This window comes from Cyprinus carpio, chromosome A22 (genome assembly GCF_018340385.1).
Source record: "Cyprinus carpio isolate SPL01 chromosome A22, ASM1834038v1, whole genome shotgun sequence".
NCBI lineage: Eukaryota > Metazoa > Chordata > Actinopteri > Cypriniformes > Cyprinidae > Cyprinus > Cyprinus carpio.
Genome location: NC_056593.1, coordinates 367,317 through 390,103, shown reverse-complemented (window position 1 = coordinate 390,103; position 22,787 = coordinate 367,317). Strand labels below are relative to the sequence as shown.

Here is a 22,787-nt window from a genome sequence, read left to right as displayed (position 1 = left end):
TACATTGACAACCTCTTTATGTAGGGTTTCCATTTACCCAAGACCTGGCAAACTATTGAACAAACCTGTCTGAGATGGATACCAGTTATCTAAAACAATGCGAAACAAATTCAACTCTATTGTACCAAAATCCTATCGTCACTTGCATAATTTGGAACACGTGTACTCTGCTAATGTCCAGGTCTCAGGGAGAGGAACTTAAAGCACTGATTCCAGAAAGCAGCTGTGTAAGAAACCACCAAATGATACCAAAAACACCAACTCTTCAAAATCAAGCAATTCTTTTTATTTGAGGTGGAGAGAGATGAAAATCTAATCTGTTTGAGCAAACAGGAAACATGCCATATGAATAAAGCACTGAACAGAATAGATCTCCAGTAAGTGTTAAGCAAAAATCCCATGACCATTTCAATGACCACATCTCTGACATTTTCCCTGACTGCTTCCTTGACCACATCCCTGACCAGTCCCCTGGCCCTGTCCACTTCCCTGACCATGGCCCTGTCCCTGGCCTTGACCGCTTCCCTGACCGCTTCCATGACCCTGGCCCTGACCTTGTCCACTTCCCTGACCCTGTCCTTGACCGCTTCCCTGACCCTGTCCACTTCCCTGACCTTGTCCCTGGCCACTTCCATGACCCTGACCCTGTCCACTTCCATGACCTTTGCCCTGACCACTTCCCTGACCCTGTCCACTTCCATGACCCTGGCCCTGTCCGCTTCCCTGTCCCTGACCTTGTCCACTTCCCTGACCTTTGCCCTGACCACTTCACTTCCCTGTCCCTGTCCGCTTCCCTGTCCCTGACCGCTTCCCTGACCCTGACCTTGTCCCTGGCCGCTTCCCTGACCCTGTCCGCTTCCCTGTCCTTGCCCCTTGCCGCTTCCATGACCCTGTCCCTGACCTTGTCCCTGGCCCTGTCCGCTTCCCTGACCCTGTCCACTTCCATGACCCTGGCCCTGTCCGCTTCCCTGTCCCTGGCCTTGCCCCTGGCCGCTTCCATGACCCTGTCCCTGACCTTGCCCCTGTCCGCTTCCATGACCCTGTCCTCTTCCATGACCCTGTCCTTGTCCCTGGCCGCTTCCATGACCCTGACCTTGTCCCTGGCCCTGTCCGCTTCCCTGACCCTGTCCGCTTCCATGACCCTGTCCGCTTCCATGACCCTGTCCTTGTCCCTGGCCCTGTCCGCTTCCATGACCCTGACCTTGTCCCTGGCCGCTTCCATGACCCTGTCCGCTTCCCTGTCCCTGGCCGCTTCCATGACCCTGTCCCTGACCTTGCCCCTGACCGCTTCCCTGACCCTGTCCTTGTCCCTGTCCACTTCCCTGACCTTGTCCCTGGCCGCTTCCATGACCCTGACCTTGTCCCTGGCCGCTTCCCTGACCCTGTCCTTGCCGCTTCCATGACCCTGTCCCTGGCCGCTTCCATGACCCTGTCCGCTTCCCTGACCCTGGCCGCTTCTGTGAATGTGACCTTGTCCCTGGCCGCTTCCCTGACCCTTGCCGCTTCCATGACCCTGTCCCTGACCTTGGCCCTGGCCGCTTCCATGACCCTGGCCCTGACCTTGTCCCTGGCCGCGTCCCTGACCCTGACCACTTCCCTGACCCTGTCCTTGTCCCTGTCCACTTCCCTGACCTTGTCCCTGTCCACTTCCCTGACCTTGTCCCTGGCCACTTCCCTGACCTTGTCCCTGGCCTTGTCCGCGTCCCTGACCCTGGCCCTGACCTGTCCACGACCCTAGTCCTTGACCCTGTCCCTGTCCACTTACCTTTTCTTCGACCCGGTCCTTTGCCCTAACCGCTTCCATGACCCTGTCCTTGGCCCTGGCCGCTTCCATGACCCTGTCCTTGACCGCTTCCATGACCCTGTCCTTGGCCGCTTCCCTGTCCACTTCCCTGACCGCTTCCATGGCCCTGGCAACTTGCCTGACCTCTTCCCTGACCACGTGGTTCACTGCATGCAAAGCTACCGGTGGTTGGGCAACATTTCTGTGTGGCAGGACACTGGGCATCACGGAAGCAGCTTTCCGCACACAGTGGAATCATCTCCGGTAGGGGACACTGACCCGGCTTCACTGTGTGGACAGATGGTCAGCTTTAGTTTGTGCATATAGACAGTATCCACTTCAATATACAGCATGAAACACTCAAAGCTTGAATGGCAAGTTTTACCTACAGAGAGAATTATATTCCAAGTATTATTCCACTATTTTGTAAAGCCATCCTGTGCTTAAAACTATCCTAAAGGATAAATTCAAACCCATTTAGACAACAACAAAAGGCAAAGTCTCTGCTTAAAAACTTACATTGAATTCAGTGCGTTACTCGTGTGCGTGTTTTTTTTTTTTGGACCCTTAGCATCCAATATTAACTGAAACTCACCTAAAACAGGCAGCACGCAAACAGGCCCACAGTCAAATCGACAGCATTTGTGTCCTCCAGGGCAGTCTTCATCAGAAGAACATCCTCGACGGGATGGCACGACCGTCAGCGTCACTGGACAATAACCGTCCACTAGAGGATTCAAGAGGATCATTAGGAGAGGCCAGGGAGTGCGGTTTCAGCATTTGTAAATTAGGAGTTTCGCAATGGGTCTCAAACCTAAATAGCCTACAGATTATAAATACCTATTGTCATACCTACAGATTATACTGCCTCCAACCCACACTGGACCAACACCAATTTACTTACCGTAGAAATAAGAGCAGAGGATGCAGTATGCACAGTGCTGCACTCTGTACTCACACTTGGACAACACATGTACGGATGTTGTTTGTTGACTTCAGCTGAGCATTTAACACTGTCATTCCCTCCAAGCTGACCACAAAACTTGGAGACCTGGACATTAATACCTCCCTCTGCAACTGGATTATGGACTTTGACCAGACCTCAGCATGTTCGGTCAGGCCACACCTGCTCCACCACCACACTCAACACCAGCGTACCTCAGGGCTATGTGCTGAGCCCATTCATCTACTCCCTCTACACCCACGACTGCAAAGCTGTGTATGGATCCAGCTCCAAGTTTGTGGATGACACCACGGTGACTGGCCTCAGAGACAACGATGAGACTGCCTACAGGGAGGAGGTACAGCACCTGGCCACATGGTGCACTGACAACAACCTACTCCTTAACACCAGCAAGACAAAGGAGCTCATTGTGGACTTTAGGAAGAAGAAAGCACGCATGACCCCATGCACATTAATGGGATGGTTGTTGAACGTGTCTCCAGCTTCAGTTCCTGGGAACCACCATCTCGGAGAACCTGTCCTGGACCAAACACCTCCTGCCTGGTCAAGAAGGCTCACCAGCGCCTCTTCTTCCTCAGGACACTGAAGAACCAGCTGTCTTCAGCCATTCTGGTGAACTTTTACCGTTGTGCGATCGAGAGCATCCTGACCAGTTGCATAACAGTATGGTATGGGAACTGCTCAGTTGCTGGCCGCAAGGCACTGCAGAGAGTGGTGAAGACCACCCAATGCATCACACGGACACCACTTCCTGCTATTGAGGACATCCAAAGAAAACGCTGTCTATGTCAAGCTCGCAGCATTCTTAAGGACTCCTCTCACCCTGACCATAGACCGTTTAACCTCCTGTCCAAAGAAAACGCTGTCTATGTCAAGCTCGCAGAATTTTTAAGCTCCTGTCCTAACCCTAAGGACCAGCAGATTCGGGAACCTGAACTCTGACACCCCCACACCATACACACAGATTACAAAACCCCCCTCATCACTACATGTTCATAGTAGACCTATCTGTATATCATGCTGATAGTATTTAAAATCTATAAGTGGTGTCCATAATACTGCCTTATTTGTATATTTATTGTACATTTGTAATATACTGTAGACCGGGGTCTCCAACCCTGCTCCTGGAGAGCTACTGTCCTGCAGATTTCAGCGCCAACCTCAATCAAACACACCTGAAGCAGCTAATCAAGGTGTTCAGGGCTACTTGATAATTACAGACAGGTGTGTTGGAGCAGGGTTTGAACTGAAGTATGCAGGATGGTAGCTCTCCAGGAGCAGGGTTGGAAAATCCCTGTTGTAGACACTGTATATTCTGTACTTATTGCACTTCTGGTTAGATGCTAATTGCATTTTGTTGCCTTGTACCTTACATGTGCAATAACAATAAAGTTGAATCTAATCTGATTCAAATCAAAAGTGTCTTCAAACCTACTACTCCTTAAACTGTTAATTAGGCTACTCTCAAAGACTGAGAGTCACTTATTTCTGCATTTCTTCAAGCTGCGTAATGAAGTCAACAGATCTTCTCACCTGTGGTTCGTCTTTGAATAGCGTGAGTTACACTCAAGTATCCAAACAGACACAACAAAACAGCAATCAAAGAGAAATACACTCGAGCAGTCATCCTCCCAGCCTGTGATCTCACAACAATCAGTGCTGGAAAATGCGCTGAATTGGTGCGTCAGGAGAAGTGCACAAAACTAAAACAATTATGTGTTGCTGCAATATCAACCTCTGTAAAATGGGGTTTTAAAGATCCAAAGAGAACAGGTAAATTCCAACCCTGATCAAACTCACCTGCCTGTAGCTTTCTAGTAATCTGGAATGCCTTAATTAGCTTGTTCAGGTGTGTTTGATTGGGGTTGGATGAACTGAATGCTGCGTTCAAGCCATGTCAGACCCTGCATCTCAATAAGCCTACTTATACTATGCCTTTAAAGTATGTACTCTTTTGGTGAAGAAAAAGTACACACTTTAAAGTGTGTAGTAGAAGAGTAGGCAAGCTTTGGGACATACTATCATATCACACAATTGCGTCTTTAAAGGACCGCTCTGTTGCACCTATTACACGCACCCTGTCACTGTAAACTGGTCTGTCAATCATCTTGTCACAGTTAACATCCTCCATATTTAATTTTTATTTAACTTCCTACCGTACTGGAGAGAAAAGAAGTAGCTCCTTGGTCTGCCGGTCGTGGGTCTTTCATGCGAGAACTCTGCTCATATTTTCTGCATAATGATGCATTTAAAAGTTAACGACCAAATGGATGTTTATAAGAGTTCACATTGCAGATGAAATATAACACGGATAACAATAAATAAATATTTTTACCAGGTTAAATGTTGATTCTTAGTAACTCAAACCCCCTTTTGTAAACCTCTCTACCTAACGTTCGATAGCGCGCATTTGCCACGTTTGTAGTTTTCTAACATGTTTTATTTATGTTTGTAGTTCTGGACCGAATCCTTCGCCAAAGCGCAATGGATTGTGGGCAATTTTAGCCATTAGAGTGTGCGCGGATCCACACTTTAAAAATCGACCTGAAATAGTAGACCATCTGGGGACTTTTGGCATACTCTTTTCAACATACTATGCTTTGGGACACACTTACTCTAATCTCACATACTATTTAGGATGGATAGTATGAACATTGAGACGAATAATTATTAAGGTAGCCTAATTAGGAGAGGATTGTGTGTTTCTATGGCGACACTATCAACTGTGAAATGAATCTGCAATGGTCAGGTGGTACAGTCTCCTGAAGAAAATGGATGAAATTTGGCTTGGACCCAGACCTTCTTCTTATGTATGTGAAATTTTCCCAAAATTATAAAAAGATGTACAAGAAAAGTAAAGTTGCTATTATTACGTTAATTGGAATAATACAAACATATCAAAATTATTTAACTTGAATGTAATATTTGTTTTCCTTCTAATTACATTTTCCATATCCACCCCCAAAAAATAAATAAATAAAAAATCCTTGTTTAGACACAATTACAAAACAGATAAAATAGACTCCTTTTCCACTGAGCAAACAAATTACAGGAAAAATCAATATCCAGATTAAATCTCTCTAACACACTTTTAGCTGCAAATACCATGAAACATTTTAAATATAGCATCTTTCACTTTAATATTTAAACAGTATATTTCATAAACATGCCAAGCTTTATTCCAATTCTAAATACACTGGTCCACAATAAGCTTTTGACCTGTATCACCTGTTATAACATTCATATATTTATTAGTACAGCTGTGTTTAAGAATATCAGCATCTCCTAAGAAGAATCACTTGCATAAGCTCTAACAAATTGTATTACTTGCTGGGGTATGGGCTCAAATACGACAGCATACTCTTTTGGCGTAACTGTGCTATAAAAAAGCTTAAAAACAACCCAATTTGGGTTATTTTGCCAACCCAGCTCTGGGTCAGATATGGACAAACCCAGCTGGTTTGCCTTAAATGTTTGACCCAACACACTGGGTTGTTTGAAAATGACTATTGCTGGCTCAAAATGAACTTAAAATAAATTGGAATTAAAAAAAACCCTAACCCTAACACACACACAGACAGAACTACTGGAGGCAACAGTAAAAAGCAAAGGTGAAAATGTATTAATGAGCGAAAACACCCATGTACAAAAATATAAGACAAATTGAATACAGCATAATTTTCAATATTACATGCATTTACTTGATGTGATCGACCCAAGTTCGAATCCGCCTTTTGCCACACTCGTTCTTCTCCCTTTCCCCATATCATATCAGAAAGGAATTTATTTTCAGAATAAAAAATTAAGGAAATATTTGCATCAAAAATACAATTTGCTCCAAAAATAACAAAAATTACGACTTTATTCATCATTTGTTTTATGTTATGTTTGTGTTGTGAATGCGACTGCTGTGACTGTTGACGTACGACGCTGCTGACGTGTTCTCTGGTGCGCCCAATAACAAAGAAAACACGTCAGCAGTGTCGTACGTCAGTGGCGTCACTGCAGTGTTGTGAACGCACTCACAACAGACCCGGAAGAGAAGAAAATGCTGAATAAAGTCGTAATTTTTGTTATTTTTGGACCAAAATGTATTTTCGATGCTTCAATAAATTCTAACGGACCCTCTGATGTCACATGGACTACTTTGATGATGTTTTTATTAACTTTCTGGACGTGGGCAGTATACCGTACATACATTTTCAATGGAGGGACAGAAAGGTCTCGGACTAAATCTAAAATATCTTAAACTGTGTTACGAAGATGAACGGAGGTCTTACGGGTTTGGAACGACATGAGGGTGAGTCATTAATGACATAATTTTCATTTTTGGGTGAACTAACCCTTTAAAAGTTTTGGAACGACATGAGGGTGAGTCATTAATGACATAATTTTCATTTTTGGCTGAACTAACCCTTTAAAACTATATTTATAAAAACCTTTATTATTGTGGTAACTGTCCTGAATTTGTATTGACTCCCTTTTCCTCTTCTCTCTCAAGATTTACCCAGTGAAGGACAAGTCCTCTGACAGAAAACGTCTAACAATGTGGAGTTTGAATATGGAGATGATTGGGTCTGAGTTGACTATGTAGCGACTGCTGAAGGGTCTCGGTTACACTGTGCACACACTAAGAGACCTCACCGCACATTATACACTATACATATATACACACCGCTCAAAAGTCTGGGATCAGTAAGACTTGTAATGGTTTTAAAGAAGTGTCTTCTGCTCATCAAGGCTGCGTTTATTTGATCAAAAATACAAAAAAAGTAATCAGTAATCTTGCAAAATGTTATTACAATATAAAATAATGGTTTCTATTTTAATATCCTTTAAAATATAATTTATTTCTGTGATGCGCAGCTGTATTTCCATCATCATTACTCCAGTATAAAGTGTCACATGATCTTCAGAAATCAGTCTATGATGATGATTTATTATTAGAATTATCAACAGTTGTGCTGTCAAATATTTTTTTGGAAACTGATACTTTTTTCAGGATTCTTTGATGAATAAAAAGTTTAAAAGAACAGCATTTATTGAAAATATTAATCTTTTCTAACAATATAAATCTTTGCTATCACTTAACAATTTAACGCATCCTTGATGAATAAAAGTTTTAATCTCTTAAAAAAAAAAAAAAGAATAAATATTTACTGACCCAGAGTTATTGTTATGTAGTTTTTATTTTTATTGTTTATTTTTATTTTATATTTATGCTTTTCTTTTTAACATTTTATTCATCAAAGAATCCTGAAGAAAAAATCTGAAGCAGCACAACAGTTTCAAGCTCTGATAAAAAATCAGCATATTATTATGATTTCTGAAGATCATGTGACACTGAAGACTGGAGTAATGATGCTGAAAATACAGCTGTTAATGTTATTTTATATCATAATATTGCATCAAAAATACAATTTGCTCCAAAAATAACAAAAATTACGACTTTATTCATCATTTTTTTTTTTTTGAAACAGTAGTGTATGTATATGAACACTATATATATATACTGATTTGAATATGTATATATATATATATATATATATATATATGTATTTACATTACATTTACATTTAATCATTTAGCAGACGCTTTTATCCAAAGCGACTTACAAATGAGAACAGTAGAAACAATCAGATCAACGAGAGAACAACAACGGTATACAAGTGCTATGACAAGTCTCAGTTAGTCTAGTACAGAACACGTAGCCAGGGTTTTTTTTTTTTTTTTTTTTTTTTTTTTTGAATATGATAGACAAGAAAAAGAAAAGGTAAGTACTAGTATTAGCTGGTTAAGTGCAGGCGAAAAAGATGAGTCTTTAGATGATTTTTGAAAATGAGTAAAGACTCAGCTGTTCGAATTGAGATCGGAAGGTCATTCCACCAGCTGGGAGCAGTCCAGGAAAAAGTCCGTGAGAGTGATTTTGAACCTCTTTGGGATGGCACCACAAGACGTCGTTCACTTGCAGAGCGCAAACTTCTGGAGGGGGCGCATAAGACTGAACTAGTGAGTTTAGGTATCTTGGCGCCGTGCCAGTGGTCGTTTTGTAGGCAAGCATCAGTACCTTGAATTTGATGCGAGCGGCTACTGGTAGCCAGTGTAACCTGATGAGGAGAGGAGTCACATGAGCTGTTTTTGGCTCATTGAAGACAACCCTCGCTGCTGCATTCTGAATCCGTTGTAGAGGCTTGATAGTACATGCAGGAAGGCCCGCCAGGAGAGCATTGCAATAGTCCAGTCTGGAGAGAACAAGAGCTTGGACAAGTAGTTGGGTGGCTTGCTCTGACAGGAAGGGTCTAATCTTCCTAATGTTGTATAAGGCAAATCTGCAGGACCGGGTCGTTGTAGCAATATGGTCTGTGAAGCTTAACTGATGATCCATCACAACTCCTAGGTTTCTGGCTGTCCTGGAAGGAGTTATGGTTGACGAACCCAGCTGTATAGAGAAGTTGTGATGAAACGATGGGTTAGCTGGAACCACCAGCAGTTCAGTCTTAGTAAGGTTGAGCTGAAGGTGATGGTCATTCATCCAGCTAGAAATGTCACTCAGACAGGCTGAAATGCGAGCAACTACCGTCGGGTCATCTGGTTGGAATGAGAAGTAGAGTTGAGTGTCATCAGCGTAGCAGTGATAGGAAAAGCCATGCTTCTGAATGACAGATCCTAATGATGTCATGTAGATGGAGAAGAGAAGCGGTCCAAGTACAGAGCCTTGAGGAACCCAGTTGCAAGTTTTTGTGGACTTAGAAACTTCACCCCTCCAAAGACACCATGAAGGATCTATCAGAAAGGTAGGAGTTAAGCCACTGGAGTGCAGTTCCAGAGATGCCCATCTTTCTGAGGGTGGACAGGAGAATCTGGTGATTAACAGTGTCAAAAGCAGCAGACAAGTCCAGCAAAATGAGAACTGAGGATTTTGAAGCTGCTCTTGCCAGTCGCAGGGCTTCAGTAACCGAGAGCAGGGCAGTCTCAGTTGAGTGGCCACTTTTGAAGCCAGATTGGTTGCTGTCCAGGAGGTTGTTCTGTACAAGAAACATAGAGAGCTGGTTGAACACAGCTCGTTCGAGTGTCTTTGCAATGAATGGAAGAAGGGATACCGGTCTGTAGTTTTCTAGAAGTGCTGGATTTAGAGATGGTTTCTTCAGCAGTGGGCTTACCCGAGCCTGCTTAAATGCTTGAGGGAAATGTTCCAGAGTGAAGAGAGGAGTTGATAATATGAGTAAGTGAAGGTATGACTGAAGAAGAAATCGCTTGAAGGAGGTGAGTGGGGATCGGATCCAGTGGGCAAGTAGTAGGATGACTGGACAGGATAAGTTTGGAAACGTCCGTCTCTGAGAGTGGAGAGAAGGAGGAGAAAGAGTGAGCATTAGTCGCTGTGAAGTTATCCTCAGTCTGCGGTGTGGAGAATTGGTCGCTGATGGTTCTTGTGTTATTCGTGAAGAAAAACTGCAAAGTCATCAGCTGTAAGAGTCGATTGAGGAGGAGGTGGAGGCGGATTAAGAAGAGAAGAGAAGGTTTTTGAAGAGTGTCCGAGCGTCACAACAGTTTGTAATCTTGTCGTGGTAATAGGATGCTTTAGCAGTGAAGACGTTTGCAGAGAAGGAAGAGAGGAGAGACTGATACACACTGAGGTCGGTAGAGTTTCTTGATTTAAGCCATTTCCTCTCTGCAGCCCTGAGTTTAGAGCGATGTTCACGGAGTACATCGGAGAACCAAGGGGCAGATGGGGTGGTGCGTGCTGGTCTAGACGACAGTGGGCAGAAGTTGTCCAAGCAAGAGGTCAGAGTGGAACAAAAAGTGTCCGTAGCACTTTTCGTGTCCATATATATATATTTGTATGTAAATATTAGTGGTTCAATGTGGTTCGGATCATATTGTGGTTTTTGAGTCATGGTTCAGATCATTTTTCAGATCAGATTATGTCATATAACGAATGTAACTTTGCTTTCTGTTCATTATTTAAAGCGCACTTTGAGTACTTCTTCAATACCACAGACAAATCTCATGATTAAAGACACATGAACAGTCAGTCAGTAAAAAAAATTAAATAAATAAAAGCCTATATAATTTATAACAAAACTTTACAAATAAATGTCTAACAGTAGTATTCAAGGAAAGAGATGTCATAATTAAGTGTAAAGTAACAGTGCATAACATAAGCATATTGTAATCTTTATATGCTGCTGTCACTTTAAGACCTAATTTTGAATTTCCGATTTCTTTCTCGGCTGTTTTTGTTCACTTGGGGAAAAACAGACTTGCAGAGACTGCTATTTTGATTTAATTTCATGTGTATGTGTCTGTTCAAATGAAAGAGGGATCAACTCTGTGTTTGTGCGCTGTCTGAAACACACAAAACATTAGCGTTCTCTTTCGCATCTTCTTGCGCTTGAATCGTTTAAAAATCGCTCGAATTTTTTTTATTTCAAGACAAACACGTACAGTACAAATGATAAACTTGGTTAAATTTGGCAGCTCATTAGCGTTCTCTTTCGCATCTTCTTGCGCTTGAATCGTTTAAAAATCGCTCGACAGAACAGAACAACGCTATCTAAACAGTTCTACCTCTTGATATATCTATTTTTGCTGGTGTTTTTAAAAACAGAACAATAAAGGGTAGAGAAGTACTTCATGCTAAAGGTGTTTCATTGTGAAGACACTGAATACACAATTACAGTCTCTCTGAGTTGATCACTAATTAGACTAAGGCTATCCGTCCACACTGCAAGCATTACTGCTCAATACTAGTCCTTAAACAGAAGTTATTCAGTTTTAAACTTTTCAAAAGCATTTTGGTTTAACTGTATAAGTGTTCATTTGCTTTTAATTTAGGCCGAAGGTTTTTCGTTTTCATTTTTATCAATTTCTGGTGTAGGCCTAAGAAATTCTCATCTTTTATTATTTTTTGTTGCTTTTGTTATTATTTTTTTCATGTTTTGTTTGTTTTTTAATTTTGTGTGTTGTTTTGTGTTTTTTTGAATTTTGCAATATAGTAATTTTTGCAATAAATGTTGCAATAGTTTTAATTTTGTTTGATGACTGAATTAAATCCTCTATAAAAACAGTTATACAGTATATATCTCCAGTGAGACACCAGTGTTGTGTTTTATTTTCTGCGAACAGCTGGAAAGAAGTATAAGCTGCATCGCACCTTGATGGTATACAAAGTCACGCAAACTAACCATCAGAAGTAGTTCTTTGGTGATAGCTGCTGTGTGACTTGACGAATACAATACACTTTCATAAGGTAAACACATATGGTGAATTATAAATCATATCAGAAACTCATGAACTGACTGATTCAGTGATGTCATCATCCAGTTCAGCTCTCGTCCAATAGTGTCTGTGCGATCAGTCACGTGTCCTCGACTTAGCCAAAGGAAGCAAAACTCCATCCAAAAACCTTGGGATTTCAATGTCACACAGTATAGACATCATACAATATTTAACAGATCAGCAGTTCCTGTACATTCCAATATGAATATATTTATATTAAAAAAAAAATAAAATCTGAATGCACATTAACTAAAACTTTTACAATTTATCACACAACGTTTTGTCTCTTTTTTTCGTGATACTTTACATCTTTCTCAAGCTGACTAACAGAGATCTCTCTCTCTTCTCTGTCTCTCCATGATTTGATTACACATTTTTTTTACTGTTTTTTTCCTTCTCATGCATGCTCTTAGTTTCCTCATGCTTTCTTTTTTGTGGTTTCTTGGCATCTTCACAACGTGGCCTTTGGTTCTCATTCGGATCTACAATCTTTAACAGTTTGGTAACGAGTTCTTTCACCTGTTCACACAAGTCCGCACTATTGTCAAGAACATGATAATTATTTATGCCTGCATAACACTGCGTTGCATTTTCAATGCTGCTTTCTGTGGGATGCCCCTCACTGATGAAGACAATCATAATATATTCCCTGGCCGCAAATGACCTGTAGATTTCTTCAAACGCTTTGAAATCTTTCTTGTTATTCCCTAATCGGGTCACCCAAAGGACCATGTGTGGACCAGGGCTGCACATTTCTAGAGCGTCTGTGATGGTCTCAGCGTGCTGCAGCTGTGATTCACGGCAGAACCGAGCGTCTCTCATAATCATCTCTGCCAGAGGAGTTTTGTGAATCTTTGGTCTGCCCAGAACAAGGATCCTCAGACGGCCCGTCACAGCAGACACTGAGGAAATATCCATCTATCATGAGCATCTCAATCAAACACTGGCATATATCAAGTGCTTAAGATCTTAGGAAACTGCAAGGAACATTTGCATAAGGCACTACTATTAAACAAAAATGCTTCATATTTGCTATTTAGCTACCAACCAAGGAAAAGCAAGAGGAATTCACTTCTTCCTCTGTAATTTTGTCTTGTTTTCCATTACAAACATCTTAACATTTTTGAAACAAGATACATTTACTTGAGAAGCTGTATGACTTAAAATACGAAGTTTTGTTTTCTGAAAAATCTATCCTTTTTTTATGATTAAAACAAAAAAAATGATCTTGTTTTTCCTTTAATTTAAGATGATTTTTCTGACCCCACTGGCTGATATTTTTCATGAACTAACAAAATTGTGAAAAAAATTCAGAAAATAAGACTAAACACTTTAAGTCATTTGGTTTCTTAAGCATCTTGATCCAGTGTTTAAATGGTGTTTAAATGTCTATATTTAAAGGGTTACTCCATCGCAAAATGAAAATGTTGTCATTAATCACTTACCCCCATGCCGTTCCAAACCCGTAAAAGCTGCCTTTGTCTTCGGAACACAATTTAAGATATTTTGGATGAAAACCGTGAGGCTTGTGACTGTCCCATAGACTGCAAATAAATAACAGTGTCACGGTCCAGAAAAGAATGAAAAGCATCGTCAGAATACTCCATCTGCCATCAGTGATTCAACCGTAACATTATGAAGCGACGAGAATACTTTTTGTACACGAAGAAAATTACAGATTACACCTTTAACTTGATTCAAGTGCAATGTGATTATAATATAAGCATTTGATTGTGCTTTATTGTACACTTTATGACTCGTTTTCTTTATTTTTTTATTAATTTATAAATAAAACTAAAAAGGGCAGAAAAAATAGAAACAGACATTTAAATTAAATGACTGGGGAAAAAAAGAATAAAAGAAGTAATGTAGGAAGTGCTTCAAAGACTTCGGAAAAAATATGTCAATGACTTGCTGAAGTACACGAAAACCAGCTATGTATTGGACCCGGAAATAACGTCTCTCTCTCTCTCTCTCTCTACTGTATATAAATAAATAAATGTAAATAAATGTATGCATTTAGCAGACGCTTTTATCCAAAGTGATTTACAGTGCATTCAGGCTAACATTTTTAACATTATATATAAATAAATAAAGTATATAAAGTATATTATATATTATTATGTAAAGTATAATATATAATATGATCCTGATATGAGATAAATATAAGATAACATTGTACTGTATTATAGTTATTATATCCAAGTTGTCTGTCTGGAACGCAGCATTAGGTTAACGTCAATAAACGATCGTTTACTACAATTACGAACCATTCTATAAGGTGACATTTCAGCACTTGATAAACGGATAGCGACTCCTAAGTAGCACTTCAAGCACAGCTACGTGCGATTGCTTTACGTGCATTGTTGGGAAACGCACGGGAAACAATAACGAACGATCGCAAAATGACTCGTAGAAAACGCTCTTAAGCTGTAAGATCAATCGTTATCGGGAAACCTGGCCCAGATTTGTCAAAATGGCACTACGCAGATTTGGAGAGGAATTGTTGAATAAAATCGTTATTTTTGTTTTCTTCGTGTACAAAAAGTATTCTCGTCGCTTCATAACGTTATGGTTGAATCACTGATGGCAGATGGAGTATTCTGACGCTCCTTGCTTTTCATACTTTTCTGGACCGTGACCCGATTTATTTATTTGCAGTCTATGGGACAGTCACAAGCCTCCCGGTTTTCATCCAAAATATCTTAAATTGTGTTCCGAAGATGAACAGAGCTTTTATGGGTTTGGAACGACATGGGGGTAAGTGATTAATGACAATTTTCATTTTGGGGTGGAGTATCCCTTTAAATCGTTGGACTAGAAAACTTTAAGTAAGAAATATTAAGTAAGAAAATAATTTCATGTTTTTTACAATTTGATTAAAAAGACCATGCCTTCTGAATTCTTTGTAGGTTCCTAAGAATCTAATCAAATCAATAATTTCCATATTTATAATAACATCACAAGTAAAATCAAATCAATTCTCAGTCGGCTTCTCCATCCTTACCTTCCAGATGTGGTTTATTATGAGCTGCACCATACTGCTGAAAAATAAGTTAAAATATGGAAAGGATAAAAAAGAATTATTTGCAGTCATTCCCCTTAACAAGTGTTTCTGGATTTCTGTTCAATGATAAATCAGCTCAGACTCTGTCACCTCAGCGCTGCCTGTTTCCACCGGTTCTCCTGCTTCAGCGGTTTTCGCTTTGGGCTCTTCTTCATTCTTCACCTGTGCAACTGAACTAGAAGGTTTGCCCACATCTGATTGCATATGCAATAGCATGTTCATTAGTACTTTTTTTAAAAACCAGCCTTTGTTCAACACAAGAGAATCTCAGATTAAACGCAAAATTGTGAATGTACTCACGTTTCTGGTACAAGAGCAAGTAAGCTTCCCTAGAGCTACATTAAAACAAACTACCGTTACTTTGTAAGTTAGTTCTGTGATATGATATGCATTCATTCATAGCTGAATAAGAGACATTTGACTGCACTTACCGTTCCAGTTTGCTCTCATCAGTCTGAAGCAAATCACAAGAGCACAGCTGAGTGATATAAAGCACCAGTGGTATTTATTTAAGTCTTTAATATATAATAATAACACATTACCTCTGTGACATGACTGTCATCAAAAGAGTACCACTTGTTATCAGTAAAAGAGCGGATGTCAGCGGTGTAGTGACCTCCGTAACGGCTCCCCCTGTGATTGATCACAGCATAGAGATGATATTCCTGCTCCTGAAACAACATCACGCAGGGTTTAACACTAAAGATGAGATCACAGATGTGAAGAAAACTTACATTTGGCTGTATTCTCTAATAGTTTTTATGTGTTGGTCAAGCTTGATATAACTTCATCCTATCATAGCCAAATAAAAGGGTTTGTCGTGTGGGGTTAAGAGTGGTTAGTTACATACCCCGAGAGATAAATGAAGCGGTACATCCATGGGGCAATCATTCTTCACAAACCCACATGACCAATAGTCGTACACAAACCTTTTCAGGAGCAAAGGCAGTATTGTTGGATACTCGTGTATTTCACAACCCTGTGTAAAACAGCAATACAAACCTGTAAAGCTGCTTTGGAAGAACTTGCATTGTGAAAAGCGTCACACAAATATAACTGAATAGAGTGCAGTACTTTGAGCACTATACCAGCTTTGGAAAAATTAGGCTTTTAAACGTACACCGACAGCAGCAAAAAGTTATTTTACCCATGTTGTATCTCTTTTCTCATCACAGGTTTCACAGTACATCTGGTCTTCTCCAACTAATGCTGTGGATTCAAAATATGATTGAACCCCATCTTCCTGAAATCAAAATGTAACGGTTTATGATGACCTGCACACAAGCCTCTGTTTGGCACATAATTATAGAAGCCCATTTCCAGAAATTAACTCACAATCGTAAAAATTGGGCATTGGGCATAAATCACAAATGCAAATTGTGAGATAAAACGTTGCAGTTACCTTGATTTATTATTTATGCGGTGGCGAAACGAGCTTCCATACATAATCATAAATACAAAAGGAGTGTTCCCTCACCAGTCTGTACGGTCCGTCTGTGCTGTTCAGAGCGATCTGTAGTGACTTGAACGAGCTGTCATCGTGAGACTCGTGATCTTCTGAACATTTTCTGTTGTTCCTCATAGTTCCACTAAAGACCTGTTTCAGTTACAAGAGTCACAGAGCACGCACTGCACAGGACTGTCTTTACTGTTTAACAAGCAAACGTTCTGGTATTTTTCTGCATTGTTACACATTGAAAAGAAATAGGCTACCTTGGCCAAATCAGGGCCTACTTTCTCAAGGATATCTAGGAAGTATTCCACAGCATCCTGCTGCTCATATACTGAAATTAAAGAGAAAATACAACACGCTTCATACACACAAACACTCTCGGTTATTAACGTAACCTCAGTTCCCTGAGATGAGGGAACAAGACATTGCTATACACTGTAAAATCCAATAGTTTACCTTACTTATATTTAATTAGTTATCTTTACTTAGTTGTTATACTTACTAGGTTTTATTAAGTTTCAGCTACTTTCAAGGCAAATAAAACAATTTACTTACTGTGTTTTGAGTGACACTTACTTAAAATATTCAAGTAGCCACAAAGGAACCAATGACATTAATAATTTTCTCTCTGTTAATGCAGCAATGCATCGTGAAATCAGAGTTATTTGATTTAAAAGAAAAGTAATAAATAGGTTGCTTTTATAAAATGACCTATTTTTTAATTAAACTGTTTTTTGTGTGCGTTTAATAATGACCTTTTTGAGATTTTAGTTTTCATAAATAGCTTGATGTGCTATTTATATAATCCTTAAATAGCATGTGGTAATGTGCTGAAGTCACACACAGACTTAAACATTCATCACGTGAATCACAACAATGGTAACAATTAAATTTAATTTATTTTCATTAATTGTAACAATAGCCATTTTATTTGCTCTTTTTGTTGTGCTACTACTGACACAAGACAGCAAATAAAATTGGCAAATAAAAACAACAACTGTAAAACAAAGCAACTGCATAATTTATTCTGCGCAATGCATTCTGGGAGTCAGTAAATAGCTATACTAAGTCATGAGTAAACCTAAATGAAAGGATCAAGTACCCCCTACAGTTCTTTTTTAGTTACTAGAACTCTTGTGTAAGTTAACTATACTAACTAAGCATTTGTCAGTACAACATACTATTCCTGTTTCACTTTACTTAGTTTTTTCAAGGCAATCGGTTTGCATGCTTTTTTTAAATAAGCCCAACTTATTAGATTTTACAGTGTAGGAATTACCCTTTTCTCCAAATACTACTGAAGCCTTATTGAATCACGCCAGTGAAACTGGCCAATGACGTTCAAGCGCGTGAAATATGAGGGCCCCCCCCACTCTATATAAAGCAGCGCTTGTACGTCATCCATTCAGAATCTTGACTGAAGCACTTGGCATTCTAAGATCCTGAGCTAGGTGACACGCAATAAGAGCAATGTCTCGTTCCCTCGTCTCCTGAGACGGGGAAGAGAAGGTGTGTCCGCTGCGGCGTGTAGATCATGGTGAGTACTCTTGTTGATAGGCTTCTTGCTTCTCGTAGAAGTTTGGCTGAAGAAAAAGATTCTGAATGGATGATGTACAAGCGGTGCTTTATATAGATTGGGAGAACTCTCACCATTGGCCAGTTTCACTGGTGTGATTCAATAACGCTTCAGTAGTATTTGGAGAAAAAGGTAATTCCCATAGCAATGTAGAGTGACCATATCGAAAGGGAACAGTGCAGTTACAATAAAAGACTTCATTCAATTACGCCCATCATAAGCGTACTTCTCTGTATACTGAGAGCCTTGATTACTCCTTTGGTTGAGACGCTCTGAGCACCCCCGTCCTGATCACTGAGCTCTTCAAATAGTTCCTTTAATGCTGTCTCTAATTTCTCACTTGTGTCACCAGGAGTTCTGAAAGGATAGACAATAACTGTTTCTCATTTCAGCACGATTTTTCATTTAAGACACTAAGAGTTCAGACAAATGAAAAAGACCAGCACTGACCGCCGCAGCACTCTCTCTCTGAACGCTTGGGTCATGAAGAGCACCTGCAAGGTTGCGTTCAGATAGCAGGTGGCACCTAGATTGCACAAACCTCTGTATGGACCTAAAGAGAGGCAGCAGATGCTTAAAACAAATTCATGATATATTTACTAAATCTAATTCATGAACTTTGGGCTCTGATAGAAGTATTGGTTTTGACTCATTATTCATTGCACTATAACTTCTTTGCACTTCTTTGCACTTTCATGTTATGCATAAAGCACACTATTTAAGGGTTTAATTTCATATTTAAATGACCTTTTTTTTCTCTCTCTGATGTTTTGAGAAAGTATCTCAACTCACAAGGATCGTGGTTTGCTGTCAGCCTGTCATTCTGTGTGTGAGAGACTGATGATCTGTCGACTGGATCCTTTATTTTCATCTTTTTAGTGTCATTTGCCAACTGGTTTACTGCCCCTGAATAGCCTGCAGAGAGACACAACTTTCATGACATTCATACTGCACTCCAAGTCAAGTCACCTTTATTTGTATAGTGCTTTGATTGTGTCAGAGCCAAACAGGAAAACAGTGTCAGTAAACTCCAGTTCAAACTTGACCTCTCAGTAATACATTTGGATGTAATTACTGTAAAACCGAATCTAATATGTTTTGTAAAAAGAAAAAAAAAAGTCAAGAAAATATACACAACATTCACATGCAACTGTAGTAACAATTAAACCGATTATCCTGTGGAAGTGTATACCTGAAGCTAAGGACTGCAGAGCAGTTGACCCAGTGCTGGGCATTTTGGCCTGAGCCTCACTGAAGGAAACACTGCTGTTATAAGACACAGGAGAAATCATTATATATCATTATATATGTAACACACAACTGCATCTGGAAACATATACAAAATGTATACATAACATATAATCTAACACACACACACACACACACACACACATACTGTATACATATATATATATATATAATGTTTAAGAAGATGAATAGCTGCATCAATGTGGCCTTACCTTGGACTTAGAAGTGGCCATGACGAAGATCTGTTCAGTTTTTTTACAGCAGAGTCCGGGTTGAGAGATCTTCAAATATATGAAGGTATGCATTGTAAGATTCTACTGCATTATCTAGCGTTGACCATCAGTAAACAATCAGCATGACAGTTTACTCTAGTCATGTTTTAGATGTGTCTAGTGAATTACTTAAGACACTTACTGCTTTAGCACAGCTGTATCTACTTTGGTCATCATTTCATCTACAGAATAAGAAATAAATCACTTTTAACATACCAATAATAAACAACTATTAAATCAGCTATACCATCAGGCATATATATATATATATACTGTATTGGTATAAAGTTTGTTGCCTTTGCAACTAGCTGAATCACATATATAAATATATACAGTACCATTTATTTGATCAAAAATACTGAAAAAAATGTAATATTGTGAAATATTATTACAACTTAAAATAATAGTTTTTAAATTTATTATACTTTAAATTATCATTTATTTCTGTAATGCAAAGCTGAATTTTTAGGATCATTATCACATGATCCTTTAGAAATCATTCTAATATGATGATTCATTATCAAAGTTGGAAACAGTTCTGCTGCTTAATATTTTTTCAGAACATGTGATACTTTTTTAGGATACTTTGATGAATAAAAAGTAAAAAAAAAAAAAAAAGAGGCTATGTTTTGAAAAAAAGAATATTTTGTAATAACAATATACACTACTGGTCAGTAATTTGGGGTCATTAATTTTTTTTTCTTTCTTTTTTTTTTTTAAATAAAATCAATACTTTTATTCAGCAAGGATGTGTTAAATTGAAAAAAGTGATAGTAAAGAAAATATATTATTAGAATATATATTATTAGAATTTTTTTTTTAATAAATGCAGTTCTTTTTAACCTTTTATTCATCAAATATATTAGACAGCAGAACTGTTTCCAACACTCATAATAAATCAGAATATTAGAATGATTTCTAAATGATCATGTGATAGACTGGATGTTACATGTGACACTGAAGGTTGGAGTAATGATGCTGAAAATTCAGCTTTGCATCACAGGAATAAATTATTTTTTTTAAGTATATTCAAATAGAAAACTATTATTTTAAGTTGTAATAATATTTCAACATTATTTTACTTTTTCTGTATTTTTGATCAAAATAAATGCGGGCTTGATGAGCAGAAGAGACCTCTTTCAAAAACATTAATATAGTAATGCTTCCAAACTTTGGGTCTGTACTGTATATACATCCATATAAATGTAATTGTGTAGTATTGTGTAATGTATAGTGATATATGTATTGTTACCTGAATCTAAGGACTGTGCATGTATTGTATTTGCAAAGTTTACAAAACAGCCAATATAAGCAAATGTATAAGATCTATAAAGATAAAGCACAAATATAAACTTTATGAGCAGCCACATCATGTGACTTATTTTCAGTGGAATGACATCATAGTTGAGACTTAAAATAGCTAATTAACAACATCTGTTATCATGCATTGAAAATATTCACCGCAAAGTGCGACTTCGTTTTAGATGACTTTAGTTACCATCGAGAAAAAAGCTTGAAGAACACTTACCTCACACACAGCACGGAAAGAACTATAGTAAAAAAAGAGTAGACATTTCAATAAGGTTTCGTCACTATGTTTCATGTAACTCACTAGTATCAACAGATCCTCGATGTGCAAAATCAAAACTACAGCTGGACCTGTAACTTAGAAATACAATAGTTTCAGTAATGGAAACACACCCGTCAGCTAATGATTCAAGTATGTGCTTTATTCCTCCCTCGCATGGAATGTCCTCAGTCCAAAACATCTTTTGTTAGATAAACAAAAGCAAAAGTACAGCTAAGCGAAAACATTTCCAATGAAGACATAAGCTTTCGCTTTCATGAAAATGCACTCCTTACATCAAGGAGGGACAAAATCCTCAGAAGAGGACGGGTTATTTAACTGCTTATTGTTTGCTGTTAGAGAATACACCATTTAGTATGTTCCCCAAAGTCTCAGAAACAAGCTTCTTATGCCACCGGTCCTCTTCAGAACTGAGAGTGTAAAGCTCAGACTCCCAGTAAGGACTCAAAAGCACACCCCAGCGTTGAGACCATCATAACCTATACGAGAGTAACCCCTGATCCCAAATCAGCTCGTTTACCTTATGAGAATTAATGGTTAAACCGGTCTCCAGAAATTTGTCTCTCCAGCATGAAAACACAATCAAACATCAGAATTACTTTTTGTTTCATTCTTTTTTATTGAGGCACTTAAAAGTTATTAAACATGACATGAGTAAAAACATTTGATTTATTTCCCCCAAAAGCATTTATTTAACCCTATACAAAAATATCACAAAATCGATTAGACATAAGCATTTATTTAACCCTATACAAAAATATCACAAAATCGATTAGGAAGCAAATACAAGAAAGATTTCATTGCATAGCTCACCCGAGTAAACATCAAAACTTTAAATTGTTTCATCAAGATATGTTCTCACCCGAGTAAACATTTTCTCATCTACCATCAACATAAAAGAAAGAGCTTCTAACAGTATAATGGGTTCTTCAGTCTCAGAGGGAAATCCTAAAGTCTATATTTGTAGTTCGTTGAAGATACATGAAGAATGAATAAACAGCACACTTGTCCTGAGCCTGACGACTTCTGGTTCATCTTCCACCCGGCAAACGAATTATGATGCAGATAATGGCTTTATCCTTGATGCCGTGGTCAGAGAACTTGTCCGTGTCATTCAGTTGTTTACTGGTGTAGAGTAATCGTAATGCAGACGGGTCTGTGAGAATCAAATGAAACATTTAGTCGTGGCAACAGTTACACTTCAGCTGAAACATGTCAGCTTCAGATGTATATGATTAAACTCTATTGCTGTGTATTCATATAGTCACAGTACCTGAAGCCTCCTGTGGCAGTTTTTCAGCAAGCTTTTTTTTGAATTTCTCCACCGTCATGTTATTGAATTCTTCCTCTGAATTGGCGACGTCTATAGTTTTCTTCTCGCCTTGCATCCCGATCACAAACACTTGATAAGTTCTCCCCATATCTCACCGACACACAGACTGATGTGAAGCGTGCCACACTTTCTCTTTTTGACTGCACAAACAAAACAAAACAAGTTCTGAAGGAGTGCACGGCATCAAAGTGAAAGACCTGTCTGATATTTTTCAGAAAGAGTTT

General features: G+C 39.0%; 3 protein-coding genes across 5 annotated transcripts; all 3 read right to left on the bottom strand.

The window, feature by feature from the left end:
• Positions 1–262: 262 nt before the first annotated feature.
• Positions 263–1,726, bottom strand: LOC122134938 (glycine-rich cell wall structural protein 2-like; the record flags this gene model as incomplete). Its single annotated transcript, XM_042712271.1, has 3 exons — positions 263–644; positions 824–1,387; positions 1,591–1,726. Coding segments are annotated over 3 exons (936 nt in total), but the record flags the coding sequence as incomplete, so codon positions are not given.
• Positions 1,727–1,779: 53 nt separating this feature from the next.
• On the bottom strand, positions 1,780–4,494 carry LOC122134830 (WAP four-disulfide core domain protein 2-like). The gene is made up of 3 exons (XM_042711589.1): positions 4,281–4,494; positions 2,379–2,510; positions 1,780–2,071 (listed from the first exon to the last, which is right to left on the bottom strand). Exons 1-3 carry the CDS (start codon positions 4,372–4,374, stop codon positions 1,791–1,793), a joined length of 507 nt encoding a protein of 168 aa, XP_042567523.1. The 5' UTR covers positions 4,375–4,494; the 3' UTR covers positions 1,780–1,790.
• Positions 4,495–11,829: 7,335 nt separating this feature from the next.
• On the bottom strand, positions 11,830–21,655 carry LOC109046425 (ubiquitin carboxyl-terminal hydrolase 47-like). 3 transcript variants are annotated; one of them, XM_042711584.1, is made up of 19 exons: positions 21,344–21,627; positions 21,171–21,192; positions 20,895–20,968; positions 19,785–19,824; positions 19,583–19,651; positions 19,315–19,388; positions 18,915–19,037; positions 18,573–18,675; positions 18,349–18,479; positions 16,807–16,877; positions 16,571–16,690; positions 16,241–16,336; positions 15,944–16,072; positions 15,636–15,764; positions 15,525–15,547; positions 15,394–15,428; positions 15,184–15,287; positions 15,034–15,070; positions 11,830–12,928 (listed from the first exon to the last, which is right to left on the bottom strand). In XM_042711584.1, exons 4-19 carry the CDS (start codon positions 19,817–19,819, stop codon positions 12,393–12,395), a joined length of 1,815 nt encoding a protein of 604 aa, XP_042567518.1. In that variant the 5' UTR covers positions 19,820–19,824; positions 20,895–20,968; positions 21,171–21,192; positions 21,344–21,627; the 3' UTR covers positions 11,830–12,392. The 3 variants fall into 3 exon arrangements, with proteins under 3 accessions (XP_042567518.1, XP_042567519.1, XP_042567522.1); XM_042711585.1 differs by lacking the exon at positions 21,171–21,192 and having other exon boundaries at positions 21,255–21,655; XM_042711588.1 differs by having other exon boundaries at positions 15,034–15,067; positions 21,171–21,626.
• Positions 21,656–22,787: the final 1,132 nt, after the last annotated feature.